This window comes from Sceloporus undulatus, chromosome 10 (assembly GCF_019175285.1).
Source record: "Sceloporus undulatus isolate JIND9_A2432 ecotype Alabama chromosome 10, SceUnd_v1.1, whole genome shotgun sequence".
NCBI classification, from domain to species: domain Eukaryota; kingdom Metazoa; phylum Chordata; class Lepidosauria; order Squamata; family Phrynosomatidae; genus Sceloporus; species Sceloporus undulatus.
The window spans coordinates 2,019,412-2,036,386 of NC_056531.1; the positions used below are offsets into that span (position 1 = coordinate 2,019,412).

General features: G+C 47.2%; 1 protein-coding gene across 1 annotated transcript in view; it reads right to left on the minus strand.

The window, feature by feature from the left end:
* The window catches only part of TBX5 (T-box transcription factor 5), an 80,819-nt gene that overhangs the window by 1,671 nt on the left and 62,173 nt on the right, over positions 1-16,975 (minus strand). The window contains 3 exon segments of the mRNA XM_042441502.1: positions 3,952-4,178; positions 9,570-9,661; positions 10,996-11,148. Coding sequence (XP_042297436.1) covers positions 3,952-4,178; positions 9,570-9,661; positions 10,996-11,148 — 472 coding nt within the window.

Here is a 16,975-nt window from a genome sequence, read left to right on the forward strand (position 1 = left end):
ATAATAATAATAATAATAATAATAATAATAATAATAATAATAATAATAATATCAGTGAACAACCCACTTTAAAATAAGGAGAACAAATAACATGGGAAAAACCTCCAATAACATAGAAATAAAAAATGCACAAATACAAAAGCCTGGCTGTATGTAGATCCTTTGAATCCTCTGAAACGGGTTGATTTGCTTCAAGATGTGGACCAAGTTAATTCCCCACTGATCCTTGGTGTGAACCCAAAGTATAAATCCAGGGCCGCATCTGCACTACAGAAATAATCCAGGTTAATTCCGCTCTAACTCTCATGACTCAATGCTACGGAAATCTGGGAACCATTGTTTGGTGAGGCATTGCACCTTCTCCTCGCCGTGGTGCCACAACAAACTACAGTTCCCAGAATATCTGTCTCCCCTTCGAGAACTGATAGATAGGAAAGCAATGGAAGGAGGGCTGTGATTTTAGTGGAATGCACAGCAGTGGCAGCGGGAGATGATTTGGCAGCGGAGGTTGAAAACAGGGTTGAAAAGGCCACATACGGTTCACAAACTGCATGTTGCCCACCCTCTTCCTACGGAGTAGTACCATATGCAATGCAGGGAGTTCGTCCCTGTCCCCTGTCCCTAAATGGCACCCCTGCTGAGATGTCAACACACAAAAGCATCCAGCTGCTAGAAGTGCCAGGGGAAATGGCAGCCGTCTTAGAGGCGAGCCGATCTCCTTTCTTGCAGCGCTTTCCATGGAAGCTAGGCCTGCTCCAGAAAAAGAGATGCCCCAGTCTGGCTTGAGGCCTCATAATGGTGATGATAACCGAAGCTGTCATAATATGAATAACAAGACAATATAAGGACAGGCATTGTCTGCAAAGTCGAGGGAAAGCATGCAAATGAAATTGAGGGGTTGGGAGGGGGAGAGAACTGGCAAGCAGGGGAAGATGCCCAACTCCTTCACTTTAAGAGGGCACTGACTGGCTAGTTGCATGCCACAGAACTGCAAGTGGCGGGTGAATGTCGGTCCTATAGGGTGGCCAAGATATTGAAAGGTCCGGAAACCAAGCCTAGTGAGGAATGAATTAGGGAGTTGGGTACACTTAGCTTGGAGAAGAGAAGACAGACAGGTGACATGATAGCCATCTTGGAATATCTAAAGGGATGTCATGTAGGAGATGGAGGCGGCTTGTTTTCTGCTGCTCCAGAGACTAGGACATGAGCCACTGGTTTGAAATAAGAAAAAAGATTTCATCTAAACATGAGAAACAATGAGAACTATTCGAGGGTGGAACAAATTTCCTCGGAAGGTGGTAGACTCGTCTACTTTGAAGGTATTTAAACAGACCAGATGGCCATCTTTTGGGAGGACTTTAGCTGTGACTTCCTGCATGTCAAGGGGCTGAGCTAGATGGCCCTTGGGGTCCCTTTCACCTCCATTATTCTAAAATCAAAGTAACAAACACAGGTAACTAAAGAGGACCTAAGAGAAGGTCATTGAGTCCAACTCTAAACCTTGGATGGCCTTCCAGAAGCGGTTGGACAACAACTCCCCTCAGCCCTAGGCAGAGTTGCAAATGAGGAAGGATGATGGAAGTTGCAGTTCCAAAGTATCTGGAGGACCACAACTTATCCACCCCTCCTCTAAAATCACCTAGCCACACCACCGCACATGGTTAAACATGACTTCTCCGTGCATCCTTCGACAAGCCCTGTTTTATTTCTAACATGCCAGATTCGTTTTTGGTTTTGGAAACAGGCACAGAATGTCACGGAAAGGGCAATCCACGCCCTAGGGATGCCCTGTTCTGGACGTATAGACTATGCTAGGAGGATTCTGCCAGGATGTGGCCTCTCTACGATGAAAGCGTGGGGCGACTTTGATAAATGGGCCCTTTGCTGCCTTCCGCCGAGCTCAAAACTTTGCAGAGATAGTAAGGAGACAACACACACTGCTATCCATTCACAGAGACGGGCATCCAAGCAGCCCAGTTGGCAGGCAAGCCAGATAGCCCTCTCTCTTGTGACAATGCAAGGAAGTTAGATAATGCGGGTGAAGAGAGCGGAAAGGAGCTGAGGGTAGCCACACACTGAGTGGGAATCCCAAAACTGAGAGGAAAGCTTTGTTGTTGCTTCTTTTATCACTTTAGGATGTCGGCGACTGATGATTAATGGCCCTCGCGATACCAGGGTACATCCGACCCAAAGATCTGGCCCAACGTTTTGTTGTGGGGATGTTCTTAGGGAAAGAAGCTACTGAGATGAAAATAAGAGTTTGGACAGCTCCACGGGGAACTTTGTGGGGCCTCAAAAGTAGTTTGATCTGCTGCCAGCGCAGCCCACAATACTTGGCTGCCAGAAGCCAAACAGAAAATGGCACACCTCCGCCATTCCAAAATCTTGGAGCAGAGGATCCCAAGCTAGCCTTGTTACATTGGCCTACCGGGCAGAAAATCTCACCCTCCCTGGCAGCACAAAAGAAAAACCCCAGTAAATAACTATGTGCCGCCTTTTCATAAACCCGAAAATCTGGTCACCTGAGATGGGCACCTATCTCTGTCTAGTGGTTGGCCTGGCACTGTTTAGCGCGGCATACACTTTTGGGGATTGTATTGCCAGAGGTGTGAAATGCCGACGGGACAGCTGGTCTGAAATGTTCAAAATACTTTGCGATTATTTACATTAGCCAACCCAGGCTTTGCCATGTTCAAAATAAATAAAGTACTGTACCAACTGGAGGATGGGGAGCGGGGTTTGGAGAAAAACGCCGCCAATAATGCTGGGGTTTGGGAGGCTGGAGTAGACTCATGTCAGGAAATTTTGCCTTTTAGAAGTTAGCGCTAACTCTTTCTGGCCAAAACCTGAAAAACCATCATTTAGACAAAGCATCCCTACCAGTAGCAATAGTCACCCAGTACAGAAAATGCATTCGACTGCCAAGCGGCAGGTAAAGCAGTGTCAAACTGCACCTTTTCTATGGTGTAGATCAGACTTAAGAACAGGATGTAAGCTATGGCCTTTTCTTTTCTTTTTACAAAAACTACTCATTCCGCTCAAGTTTGACAACTGAAACAGGAAACATTTCGACCGCTACATTTCAAATCATACCCAAAATGTCATTCCGGCTATCTTCTCGCATTCTGGTTTTGCCCAGCCGGGCAGCCCCCGGGTTTAAACAGAGCCTGCGCAATCTCTTGAAATAGCTGTAAATTTCACCCTCCCAAACAACCTTGCATTAGCTAGTTAAGTATTGGAATTAATCTTGAATCCTTTTTGGAAGCCTCCCAGCCTGATAAGCTATCTTTATCCCAGGCCCCACTTATCTTCTCGGTTGTGGATTCAGTTTCTCTAGAGCTCTGTGGCCACCTCTCTGGGTTTCATCTTGGCTGCTCTTTGTTAATGTGGACTGAAAGGTGATCCATTACATTCATTGTTTGTAACTCATGATTTCGATTAAATCAGAATGATTAAAAATGGACAAAATGCCCCTTAAAGTACCCGGCCCACCAGCACTAACAGCTTAAAAATAAGATGAAATGTTGTTGCTGAAGCCATTGTCTCTGTAATGGTTGCATCGAAGAGGGACTATCGCCTCCTGAAATTCCCTCTTTGACAGAACCATCACAGGAACAGTGTCCCTTATTTCATCTGGCAACCCTATATTGCCCTCATGCCCACTAGGATTCCCAGGCTGAAAACTGGAAAGAGCACCTCACGGTTATGTAGAAGAGGGAATTTCTACACTGTTCTTTGTAACCCACAATCCCTGATGCCATCCTTTCTTCTATCCAACCATGCAATGTCCGGGAGCCTTCTACAGTTTTCAGTCTGGCAATCCCACTAACAACTGCAGCCACAACTTTCACCATCGATGAACCCAGACTGCGGCTTTATCTCAAGGTGTCATCCCCAAGCTCATCCCAAAGCCCTCTAGAAGAAGAAGAAGCCATGGCCCCGAGTGCTAACCTTTTCTCTTGGTGCAGTGGTAAATCTGGCCATGTTCCTGAGAGACAGGGTATGGGTTGGCGGCGGGTAGCAGGTCCTGGGAAGTGCTGGACACACCGTTCTCACACTGGAACTGGGATCCAAGGTTGGAAGAGGTCGACAGAGCCCGGGCCTCGCCGCTGAAAGGGCTGTGGTTGGAGGCCACTTTCTGCCTGACTGTACTCCTGGGCACCACTGGATACTCCTTGCTGGAAACACACAGGCCAAAAAGGAAGGGGGCATATTAATGCCAGGCCAAGCATTCATCCCAATCCACCATCGCCATCACCTCAGCAATGCAACTAGCTCATGGGCAGCAATATCATCTTTCACGATGGAGACTGGACTTCTCTTTTTGCAAGGGGGATTTCTTTTGCCTTCCTCTGAGGCTGAGAGAGCGTGACTTGGCCAACCCAGTGGGTTTCCGTGGCTGAGTGGGGATTCAAACCAGGATCTCCAGAGTCACAGTCCAACTCTCAAACTGCTACACCCAGCTGGCTCTCCAAAACAAAATCCAGCTAACATACTTTATAACCCCAACGTTAAAAGACGCTGGCAACTGCAGAAGGAACCACTGTAAAATGGAAAGTAGATTCACCACCTCCATGCCAATGGCTTTACCAGCTGCCCTGATAAAAACAAGTATTTGGGGAAGGAGATAGAGACTGAATTCTAGAGGAAGTGGATGGAACTGGTGGGAGGAGAGAGAGATGATGGCATGCGGAAAGGTTGTTGTTGCGGCGAAGACTTAGATGGCCAGTATTGCATTACAGATTCCAATAGACATCTGCTTCAATAATAATAATAATAATAATAATAATAATAATAATAATAATAATAAAACTTTATTTTTATCCTGCCTCTCCAACTGGATCAAGGCAGCTTGCAGCATCAATAAAACATAATATAAATACATTTTACATTATAAAATACTTTCTATAAATATTTAAATATTGATATGTTCAGGACCAGGAGCAGCCAGTTGCTTCCATGTTTGAGGGGCAGTGAATCCCCTCTTAGTTTTATCCCAGGGTCCAAAGGAGCTGTCCAAGGTGCTGATGTTACCTTCTATATTCAGTTCAACACCTTGGATAGCGCCGTTCAAGTCTGGAGAAAGCAAAAAAGAACAGACAGATTCACTGGATCCTTGGCATGGATGATAAGAAACGATTGTCCCAGTTACACCCTCCAAGGCTGCATTCAAATAAAATTGTTGTTGTTGTTGTTGTTGTTGTTGTTGTTATTTGCACTGAAGGTTGGCCCCACTTTAACTCCCCGGGCTCAGTGCTATGAAATTTTGGGAACTGTAGTTTATTGTGGCCCCAGGGCTCTCAGGCAGAGAAGCCTAGATGCCGTACAAAATGACTGTTCCCAGAATTCCATAGTACTGAGCCTTGGCAGTTAAAGTAGGGTCAACCTGGATTATTTCTGCAACAAGCATGCAGCCCAAGTGTGTGGCACTGGAATCATTGGCGGTGCGCAGTCCCAATGGAGGGATGCCTCACCCTGTCATTTTGGGTTGAGGTGCTCTCCTCCCATCAAACCACAGGCATGTTCCCATCATCTCCCAGTTGTCCCAGTATGCCTGTGTGAGGTCAGTGTGAGATAGTCACGCAGCCATTCCTAGTTACCTGGAGCACATGAGAACACTGCTACTGCGGAGACTTTGTGCACATGGGAAGGGGCTCTGGTTTGACAGTTTGGAGACCTGCATCTCCTTGAGGTTCCTCACCCAACGACCACCTTCTTGAATTTTTGCACAGCTCAGAACAGAGCGGAGGATCCCCGTGAAAAGGGAGCGATGGCTAAGGACATGGGGCCAGTTGTTGGGAAAAAACACAACGAAGAAGGAACAGAAAGGTTGTGTTCATGGCAGATCGCATAGAATTAGTCCACGAGGAGAAAGGCAAGAGGGGGGAAGGTCTCTCATACGGTTTCCAGCTGTGCTGACAGTCGCAGGGATGGCTATCATCTCGCAAAGCATCCCTCAAAAAGGGAAATGCCCCGGCCCTATAAATATATATGCACGAAGAGATAGAGCATTTGTAACAATTAGAAACAGGTGGCCTTTTGTGTCTGCCGAAAACCGACCCAGATCCTGCTCAGGGCCACTGGAATCGTTTACATGTCATGCGCGCCAGACTCCCATTGTTACATTTGATGTCAGGAACACGTTGGAGTCAGAGCAGGCCACCTGTTCGTAATTTTATTATTGTATTATCCTTTTTATGATTTTTACAAACTGTCCCTGTTTGGGGGAGATGGCCCTCGGAAACAAGCCGCTTACATTGTTTCCCTTAGTCACTCAGAAATAGATATATGGGTGACTAGAATCCCAAGATACAGAGCGAGGGGCAACCATAACCACACAAAACCAATAGATCGATACTCAAGACTGAAAGGCCATGGGCCCAAATCCTACAGCAAGGTTGCAAACTGTAGATCTCCACCTATGGAACAATACATTAATTGTACTGTGCAAGCCTTGTGTTGTACAACTGAACCAAGGCCACAAATGTGCCACTGAAGAGGCAACCAAATGTCCATGCACATCCATGCACAATGTTCCGGGATATAATTTTTGCAATTTTCACCTGCTGTGAGAAAATCTCTGAAAACCACTCAGTTTTCAAAGCCTATTCACGATGTGGGCAAAATTTGCAGGCGGATGAAGTATTTTTGCATAGAAAACAGCATTTTCTGCTCCGTTTTCTGCACAGAAAAGCTGTTTTCCATGCAAATCAATTGCATGCCAAATTTGCACAGCACAAGCTCCCAATTCCAGGATTTTTCCATGCAGAAAACCATTTGCCCTGTGCATAGATGCATCCTTTCCCGTGCACAACATGCTATTTCCTGTACAAGGAATGTGTTTTCTTGCAGAAAAATATTTCCGAGTTTAAAAAACAGAACCCCAAAACAAACTCCAAGTGTTTTTCTATGCGGAATGATTCCTGCACAACACTCCAAGAAACCGAATACTGGGGGAAACGTGTCCAATATTCTTGGCTAGTCTGTTTGTCTTCCTGACTTCCAAACTTTTTGGGGCCCTGTTTTTGGAAAACCTAGGAAGGCATAATAAGACGTTTCCATTCTTACTCAAGAAAGCATCTAACGAAATTGTGCAAATACAAATAAAACCTAAAATGAAAGGATTTTAAAAAATAAAAAACCCAATTTTAAAACACACCCGTAAAAGAATAATATGGCACCCATGAAATCAAAAGCTGGTTCTGCAGCGAGCAAAACCAATTGCCACCCTGGATTCAAAGGACTTGGCTTGCTGGTGGACAGCCAACAAGGAATTAATCTGGATAGGTCCTTTTGTAGGATATTCCAGAAACTCAGATCAGCCACCAATAAAGCCCTCGGCTACACGCTAAAGACGCCCAACTGACGTCCAAGTCAAAGAGTTTTGCAGAACTCGGTGCAAAATCAAGTCTCAACTGAGTGCCAGCCACACCATGAGAGTCTCAAATAAATTGCAAAAGAAATCAACAAACGCCATCATGGGAAGGAAAAACTTGCCACACTGGGAAGGGCCGAACCCAAGTGGCTGCCTCCGCTGTCCTTGCAAGTGTTTGTGGCTGCGCTGTCCCCAAGGCAAGGAAAATGGGGAAGCCAACTTCCAGTCAAAAACACCCAGTCTTTTGTTGCGCTTCAAAGCCTGCCAGCCTGTAGGTTGCCGTGGCCTGCCAAGTATCGCAGCCCCAGAAATAGAATCTGTTTCCCTCTTTAAAGAGTCTCAAACGGCTGTTCCCAGAAGAAAGTACAAACAGAGTGCCTGTGTCGTCATGCGCGTGGGCGGGCGGGCGGGCGGGCATGTGGCTGCCCAAAGCATGGAACAAGATGGGGTGCGTCCGTGTACGAAAGCTGACCATGCATGCAGTCGGATGGCACCAGGGATGGAAAGAAGATTCAAAATCCTCCCCCCCCCCCAATTTGTTTGTTTGTTTGTTTGTTTTGGTGTTGAAAAAACCCTGAGAAGAAAAACCCTGAACTAATGAGAACGTTCGCAGTCCAGGTTGAATTCTGTGCAAAATTCAGATGCGGTTTCTTTCCCACAGAAAGCAGCACTTTTGGCACAGGAAACGGCACTTTCGGCACAGACAGAAATAATAATATGTTTTTGTGCAGAAAAAGTATTGCTTCTGCAGGCAATGCTGTTCCCTGCAGAGAAAATGCTGTTTCCTGTGGGAAAACAACTGCATGCAAATTTCACACAGAATGAGCTCCAGATTGCAAAAATGGTTTGGTTTTCGAAGACTCCCACAGCAGGAAGAACATCGCTAAAACCATCTCTCGCTTCCTTTGTGAAGAAAATGAGTGACGGGTTGCATCCTTCGTTGCTAGTCTTTCAAAGCTGGGGATAGGACAGGACCTTTAGCCACAACCAAAGACAGGGGACTAGTCTAGAGGATGCAGGGTTGTCTGCATGGCACACTCCTTTCAACTCTTGCTACTACAGACTAGCATCTGCTTTCTGAGACAGCCACCTCTAATGGGAAACACAGTCCGTGTGTGTGTGTGTGTGTGTGTGTGTGTGTGTGTGGAGGGGGAAAGCATTCATTCTACATAAATATAGTGCAACAACTCCATTTTAACCGCCATGGCTGCATCCTACAGAATCCTGGGGTTTGCACTTTAAGGAGGGATACTTAGAATTCCCAGCCAAAGAACTCTACAGACCTCTCCAATGTGCTGAATGCTCTAAGTTCAGCACCCTGGATAATGCTTTTAACTTCTGGGATAAAATCCACAGTGGAGTCACTGCCCCATCGACGTGCAACGTGCAAATCTCTGGATGCCCTCTTACTCATTCGATTTACTCATGGAAAGCATCCACAGAGCCAGGAAGAAGACAAAGCAAAGGTTACTGACACCGGAAAATCATCTCGTCGGCTCTCCGCAGACACAACAGGCCCATCCACGCCACACAGTTATAGTGCTACGATTCCACTTGAACTGCATCCTGTACGATCCTAAGGTTTGTGGTTTGCAGTCGAACTCTCTGGCTGAGGATTCCAAATCCCTCCTCCGCAAAACTTCCAGTCCCAGAATTGTATGGCATGGGACCAAGGCAGTTGAAGTGGCATCATACCACTACGATTGCATAGTATGACAGACCCCTGTATCCTGAAGGGATTGTCTCAAAACAAAGCCGCCTATTACCCCCAGCCATAAGCAACATGATTTCAAGCATAATAGAGGTGGCATGTGCAAAGATGGTATGTGTAAACATATTGAAATAAATGCACAGAGATGGGTAGATAAGAGGCTTGCTGGACCTACCTTAAAAGTGTTTTACAGAAAGGATCAGAAGAGCACTGTTGGATCAGACCAAAGGCCTAACTAGTCCAGGTTTCGGTGCATACTATGCTGTATGCTCACCAGCAAAACAAGAGTGCAACAACTTCCCTCTCATGTTCTTCTGCAAATGGTATATAGAAGCTGTATATACACTACCTCTGGTCAGTTGTCGTTGCACGCCTTCAAATCATTGGATGGGTTTCAAAACTAACGCTGGGAACATAAGGGCCTGACTAGCGGAAGCCCACACCTGCCTTTGACTTTATGGGGAACATCTATGCACAGGTTACCTTTGCATCCTTGACATTCTGTGCAGCTCCATGTCATCGCTGCCTCTAAACCCTTTGGCAAAAGGGTTGTTTTCAATCTTCAGCTGAGTGATCTGAAAGGAGAAACCAGATAAAAACGGCTGTCAGGACTGTGTTTATTCTAACGGTGGGCCATAAAAGAACCAGGCTAAGAGTCCTGCTGAAAGAGAGAGAGCTCTAAAAATCCAGCCACGTTGGGCATTATCGAAGTGCAAGTCGATCTCCTCCTTCCACTAGATGGAGGCACTACTAGGCCTGATCTACCCCATCATCCAGAGCCTGTTACTTTTGGACCACAGCTCCCAGAAGAATCCCCAGCCGGCTTGTAGCTAAAGGAGTTTTAATCGGAAAGTCACTTTCCAAACTCTGGGTGCATTGCATAATTTGTGTGTATAAAAGTATCAGGTTTGGTTCCCAAGGCCTTCAGATGAAGGCTTGCTGAGTCTTGCTACTGGAATGTTAAAGTCCAAATGGATCTTTGTAGTAACCCAACTCATAACTCATAGGTATGGTTGGGAACTCAGTTTCCTGCCTACGCCTAAAGATCTCTTCTCCACAGATGGAGAAAATCCCTGGAGACTCCAGCAAACTGCAGGATGCCTTGCGTGCCGCTGGCAAAGAAACAGAAATGGTCACGTGAAGCGGTTTAACACCTTGGTCTTCTTCAGGTTCCTCCAAGTCGTCAACAGCGTTGGTGACCAAATTGATGGAAATACATGGAAGAGCTATATCAAGGGAAATAACCATCCTTTCCTAGCGCTGAGCCAGGAGCCAGGTTCAAACTGCAAAGGGTCCCGCCTCGAAATAATGAGGTGCTTTAGAATTGCATTTCCGTTTTTTGGGGCGGCGGGGGGGGGGGATTGGATGATCTACATTCCAACAGGCAATAAAAGGAGACCATTTCCCAAGGGAAACTGGGTCCTACTGTAGGGTTACCATATGAACTTCTTTCCCCGGACATGTCCTCTTTTTCAAAGCTAAGTCTGCAGAGCTTTCCGAAAGAGAGAAAGAGGGAGAGAGAGATGAATCAGATGCCTTTGTGTCATTTCCAACTTATGGCGACCCTAAGGAGAAGCTATCATCGGGTTTTCTTGGCAAGTTTCTTCCGAGGGGCTTTGCCATTGCCATCCTCTGAGGCTGAAAGAATGTGACTTGCTCAAAGTCACCCAGTGGGTTTACATAATCAAGCTGGGATGGCTCCTTTAAAATTCAGAATAAAACCTGGAATCGGTTCACGATGCCACTGACACAGACATCACCAGTTGCCACTGCCCACATCAGAAGAAAAGTAACAGATCTCTCCAATCTGTGTGGCACTAAAGACACGTTGCCCTTCTTCTGACTGGTGGGCCTGGCCACGCTCCAGGGACAGAGGAAAGTTTACCCCAACCAACCTTCCTCAGTTTACCTTGTGATTCTGGTAGGAGGTCACCGCGATGAAAGCTGTCTCTGCAAACACATGGGTGCAGAAGGCTGTGTTTTTGGACCCGAATCCATTATTCTCATCCGCTTTGACAATGTGGAGGCGGGGCTGGTACTTGTGCATAGAGTTGAGGATGATCTGCAAGGCAAGAGGGAAAGGATGGGCAGTGACACACGTTGCATAAAGCGTGGCAACCATTCCGCCAAAGAAAAGGGGAACGCCACCCTGAAGGGGTAGTCTGCAGCTACCCCTTTACTGGACGGATCGGGGCCACGGCCACCTCACGCCACGGCCCTGATCCAGTCTCTAGAGAGCTCCTTTTTGCACTCTCCAAGGGGTGCCATAGCTGTGGCTGCATGCTTTTATGACGCCCCTTTGGCACTGCATCATGTAGATGCAGCGCCAGAGTCGTGCCATGATGGCGAGCACCATGTATGGCACCCTAGGGGTGGAGTTAGGGCATCCAGCATGAGGATGCTGCGCCTTAACTCTGCCCACAGGCCAGCACAAAGTGCTGGTCTATATAGGCCTATAGATACTATTGTGTGCATGGCGTGGGCCATTTGTGGCCTTCCAAACCTTGCTGGGTGGCAATGCCCATCAGCCCTAGGCAGCAGAGGAGGAAAGGAGTATTACAATGTCTGGAGAGCTATATGTCTTCCAACCCATTGCAATCCAGGAACACACATTGGCCAGTGATTCTCTCCCACTGAGGGCAATAGCACTGCTGAGAAAAAGATGTGGGCATCTAACATCTTATATCTTGCCAGATATATTATGATATGGAAGATATCGTTTCATGGGGACTATTCAAACACGGTTGGAAGCAACTCAGTCCAGGCATGTGGGTTCAGAAATCACAGTCCCAATATGCCACCCAAAGAGGTACATATAGTCTTAATGTTGGTGGCTATATAAACAGTCCCTGTGCCTTGTTCCACTGTTTTAATGCAACTGCGCTATTGTATTCACCATCCTTGTTTTCTTGCATCCATCCTGCGCTCTGAGTCACTCTGACATGTGGCTTTCTAGAAACGTGCCTTCCCTCGCTTCCAGGATATGTATTGAAGAGACATTCCAGCGGCCTTCTTGGACAATGTTCTCTCTAGGCAGCGTCCAAACATACCATGGCAAAACACACATCCCAATAATAGCAATTTCAGAACAAATGGCCGACGCCAAGATGCCAAAAAGCCAGTAAGCCAGAAGTACCAATTTGGTGGCCCTTGGAATCTATTTCAAACAAGCGTTACGTTATCAGATAATACCCTCAACCTAATATTCTGCAAGCAATCTCAATCAATACTTAACGCTGTCATGACAAAATCATCCAGTGCTGCCGGTGCAAAAAGATGGAACTCCCCCCATTGCAGAAAGGGAGAGACTGGAACTCATTCCCTCCTGGAATGCTGCCTTTGCATTCCCTGGGTCACTCTGGCTGCCCTTTGGCTTTGGATACACAAACTGCATTTCTAAATGCTCAACTGGCTTCAAAATGACCTCAGTAGATTAGAAAGCTGGGGCAAAGCTAACAAAATGAATTTCAACCCAGAGAAATGTAAGGTACTGCACTTAGGACAGAAAAATGAAATGCCTAGATATAGGATGGGGGACACCTGGCTTAACAAGATTACATGTGAAAGGGATCTAGGGGTCCTGGTTGAACATGTGTCAACAGTGTGATGCGGCAGCTAAAAAGGCCAATGCGATCCTAGGCTGCATCAACAGAAGTATGGTGTCTAGATCAAGGAAAGTAATAGTCCCACTCTATTCTGCCTTGGTCAGGCCCCACCTGGAATATTGTGTCCAGTTTGGGGCACCACAATTCAAAAAGGATGTTGAGAAACTGGAGCGTGTCCAAAGGAGGGCGACTAAAATGGTGAAGGGTCTGGAAACCATGCCCTATGAGGAACGACTGAGGGAGCTTGGGATGTTTAGCCTGGAGAAGAGAAGGTTAAGGGGTGATATGATAGTCCTATTTAAATACTTGAAGGGATGCCACATTGAGGAGGGACAACCTTGTTTTCTGCTGCTCCAGAGACTAGGACCCGGAACAATGGATGCAAGCTTCAGGAAAAGAGATTCCACTTCAACATTAGGAGGATCTTCCTGAGAGTAAGGGCTGTTGGACGGTGGACTAAGATGCCTGGTGGAGTCTCCTTCTTTGGAGGCCTTTAAGCAGAGAGGCTGGATGGCCCTCTGTTGGGGATGCTTTGATGGAGAGTTCCTGCATGGCAGAAGGGGGTTGGACTGGATGGCCCTTAGGGAACCCTTGGGGTCTCTTCCAGCTCTAGGACTCTAGGGCTGTGTCGGTCTCCCCTCCTCCTTGGGTGGGTCGGGGGCCAAGGAAGAGGCGGAGAGCGCCGGGTCCCGCTGGGTCTCTACGGACAATGCCGGCCGACCCGAGTGGCGACAGGGCGGCGGAGGCGCTGCTGGCCGAAGCCTCTCATCGCCCCGGTTTAGCCAAATGCGCTCTGACAGCCCGGACAAGCCCCAGACAGCCCCGGCCAACGATCTAATGGGGGCTGCCTTCATTAGAGGCCTGGGCTGGGCCAGAGGGGGGCTCCCAGGGAAGGGAAGGAAGCAGGAGGGATGGAAAGAAGGAAGGAAGGAAGGACAGGAAGGGAAGGGAAGGGAAGGGAAGGGAAGGGAAGGGAATGAAGAAGGAGTTGTGGTTGGATGGATAGAAAGGATGGGAAGGAAGGAAGGGAAGGGAAGTAAGAAGAGGGATGGGAGGAAGGAAGGATGAAAGGAAGAGAGGACGGATGGATGGACGGAAGGAAAGGAGAAAGGAAGGGAGAGGAGAAGGGGATGGATGGATAGAAAGGAAGAAGGAAGGAAAGAAGAAAGGAAGGAAGGAAGGAAGAAGGAGGGTATGGATGGATGGATGGATGGCATGGAAAGGAATTTTTTATCTTTATTGTTTCCTTGTTTTTGCTTTCATTTGTTTGTTTTCCTTTTTTTTTTTTTTTCTTTTTCTACGGACGGCTCTCGTGCTTTCTTTACTTATTACCTGACAGAAGAAGGAAGCGGGAAGGAAGGGTAATGGAAGGGAGCAGGAGGGGTGGATGGGACAGATAAGGAAGGGGAGGGAGGGAGGGGAGAAGGAGGGATGGATGGATAGAAAGGAAGGAAGGAAAAAAGGAAGGAAGAAAGAAGTGGGGATGGATGGATAGAAAGGAAGGAAGGAAGGGAGGAAGGAAGGAAAGAAGGAAGGAAGGAAGGAAGGAGGAGGGATGGGAGGAAGGAAGAAAGAAAGAAAGAAAGAAAGGAAAGATGGGAGGGAGGGAAGGAGGGAGGGAGGGAAAGGAAAGGAAGAAGAAGGTATGGAAAAAAGGAAGGATGAAAGGAAGAGAGGAAGGATGGATAGCAGTGATGGATGGAAGGAAGGAAGCAAGGAAGGAAGGTAAGGTAAGGAAGAAAGAGGGATAGGAGGAAGGAAGGGAAAGGAAAGGAAAGGAAGGAGGGGGTATGGGAGGAAGGAAGGATGAAAGGAAGAGAGGAAGGATGGCTAGAAGGGATGGATGGAAGGAAGGAAGGAAAGGAAGGTGGAGGGATGGGAGGAAGGAAGGCTTGATGGAAGGAAGAAAAAGAGAAAGGATGGATAGAAGGGATGGATGGGAGGGAGGAAGGAAGGAAGGAAGGAAGGAAGGAAGGAAGGAAGAATGGAAGGAAGGAAAGGAAAGGAAAGGAAAGGAAAGGAAAGGAAAGGAAGAAGGAGGTATGGGGAAAAGGAAGGATGAAAGGAAGAGAGGAAGGATGGATAGCAGGGATGGATGGATGGAAGGAAGGAAGGAAGGAAGGAAGGAAGGAAGGAAGGAAGGAAGGAACCCAAACAATTTTTCCCGTGTTGTGGGGGAACCACTGATTCTACTATTCCTAACCGTGGAATTCCTCTGGGATCAGAAAATTACAGAAAAACCCCAAAACTCACGTTTTAAAGACATCTGCTAAGAGAAAAGTTTAAAATGTCTAAAAGATTCAGCATTGGCTCGAAATATACAACGCCAACCTCCCCTTTGAAGGTTGGGAGCCACAACTCCCATCAGTTTCGACCCTCCTCACATGGCTAATGGCAACAACAGAAGCTGTGGGCCTAAAGAACTGATAGCCCCAAAGGCCTGCCCACCTTGATCTACTCAAGATGGAAGGCCCACAGACATCATGGAGGCTGGTTCCAACTTCAGTGTGAGCAGCACCACTTCCCTTCCAGCTGTTGTCTTCCAGAGGTCTTGGACTTCACCACCCATCATCCCCAACCCCCAGGGACACCATGGGAGCTGCAATTCCAACAGGCCTGAACACAAGCATCATGCACAAACCTGGCGCCTCTGTTTTTGAATCCATCAGCCTTGAATAAGCAGACTTCAAAGAGAGCTTCCAATGGAAGCTCTGCCTCTGGGGCTTCAATACTGACAAAGGCTTTTTAAAAAGATCCTGCCATGGCTTCATCTATGCAAGGAAGGCCACATTACCCCATAACTACTGTATATGCTCATGTATATGCTCATTTCGCCACATGCCATGAGAGAAAGCAAGGAGAGGAGGAAACCTAGGTAGCTCCTATGCCTTCCTACTACTCTGACGTTACAGTCCGATCCCCCAAACATGCGCTCTCCCTCTTAAAAGTTAACATTAAGTTTAAAACCTCTTGGAAACCTACAGGGTGCCCTTTGGGAAGTCCCGCTTTCTCAGCCTCAGAGGAAGGCAAGGGCAACCCCTTCTCTGACCAAATCTCACCACGAAAACCCCGCCATAGGGCACACAACATTTCTCTGTTAGGAACATTGAGCTGGCGCCAGTTATGCGCAATAATGATATGTGGCATTTTCAGCATCCTTCCAATTGCAGCACCGTTTTTATTTTGTTTTATTTTCATAAACAAAGCCGACAAAAACTCGGAGCCGACATCTGGATTGTGCAGGATACATGTCTGAGCGCTTCACAGCCCATGAGTTGCATGGCAGTGTTTTGCAACAGAACCAAAACACCCAAATGTGCAACCAAATATGCATTGCAGGTACGTGTATGATGCACACACGCACGTTCAATGCACATCGGCATGTGCAACGTCGCTTTTGCAACCTTGAATCGAACATGACCATAATGGTTTTCCATGCTTGAGCAGGTATTTCAACTCTGGTCATCCAGAGTCTTACCTCCAACATTCAAACCATTCGCCATACTGGTTCTTAAGATTGATTCCAAGGAGGCTTTCCATTGCCTTCCTCTAAGGATGAGAGAGTGTGACTTGCCCAAGTAACCCAATGGTTTTCCAGGGATTTAAACCCTGGTTATCTGGAGTACTAGTCCATCACTCAAACCACTGCACCACGCTGCCTCTCATAGGATTTCCCTGGTCAGATTTATTCTTGCCATTGCTTTCCTCCAAGGCTGAGAAAGCGTGCCTTTCCCAATAGCAGCCAAATAGTGAGCGGAAATGCAAAGTCCAAAATATGACACCTCCAAAGTGAGTTTTGTTTGGAAAGCCTATTATTCCACCGATATTAATCGCCTGCCGCCTGTTCAACTTGGCAGCTACTGACACCTTTTAATCTAATAGAAAAGTTCCCTGGGTGGAAAAAGGAGAAGGTTTTTTGGAAAGGAGTCTGGTCAGAGGGCCAAGGAAGTTGGCACCTCTTCCCATTTCCTCAAATAGCGGCACATGATGAGGTTTTCCTTAGAGTAAATATTGGAAGGCGATGAGCAGTGTGTGCGCTTCGGGTCACCTGTCGGCTTCTGGCGACCCCATGGATTTCAGAGAGTTTTCTCAGGCAAGGAACGCTCAGAGGTCGTTTAGCCAGTTCCTTCCTCTGCCCACAGCACCTCCTATTCATTGACAGTCTCCCATCCAAGTATTAACCAGGGCTCACCCTGCTTAGCTTCCATGATCAGATGGGATCCGGTGCTGTGAGGGTACGTAGGCCTCACAAAGCTCCTGGAGTCCCTAAGAATCCAAAGATCT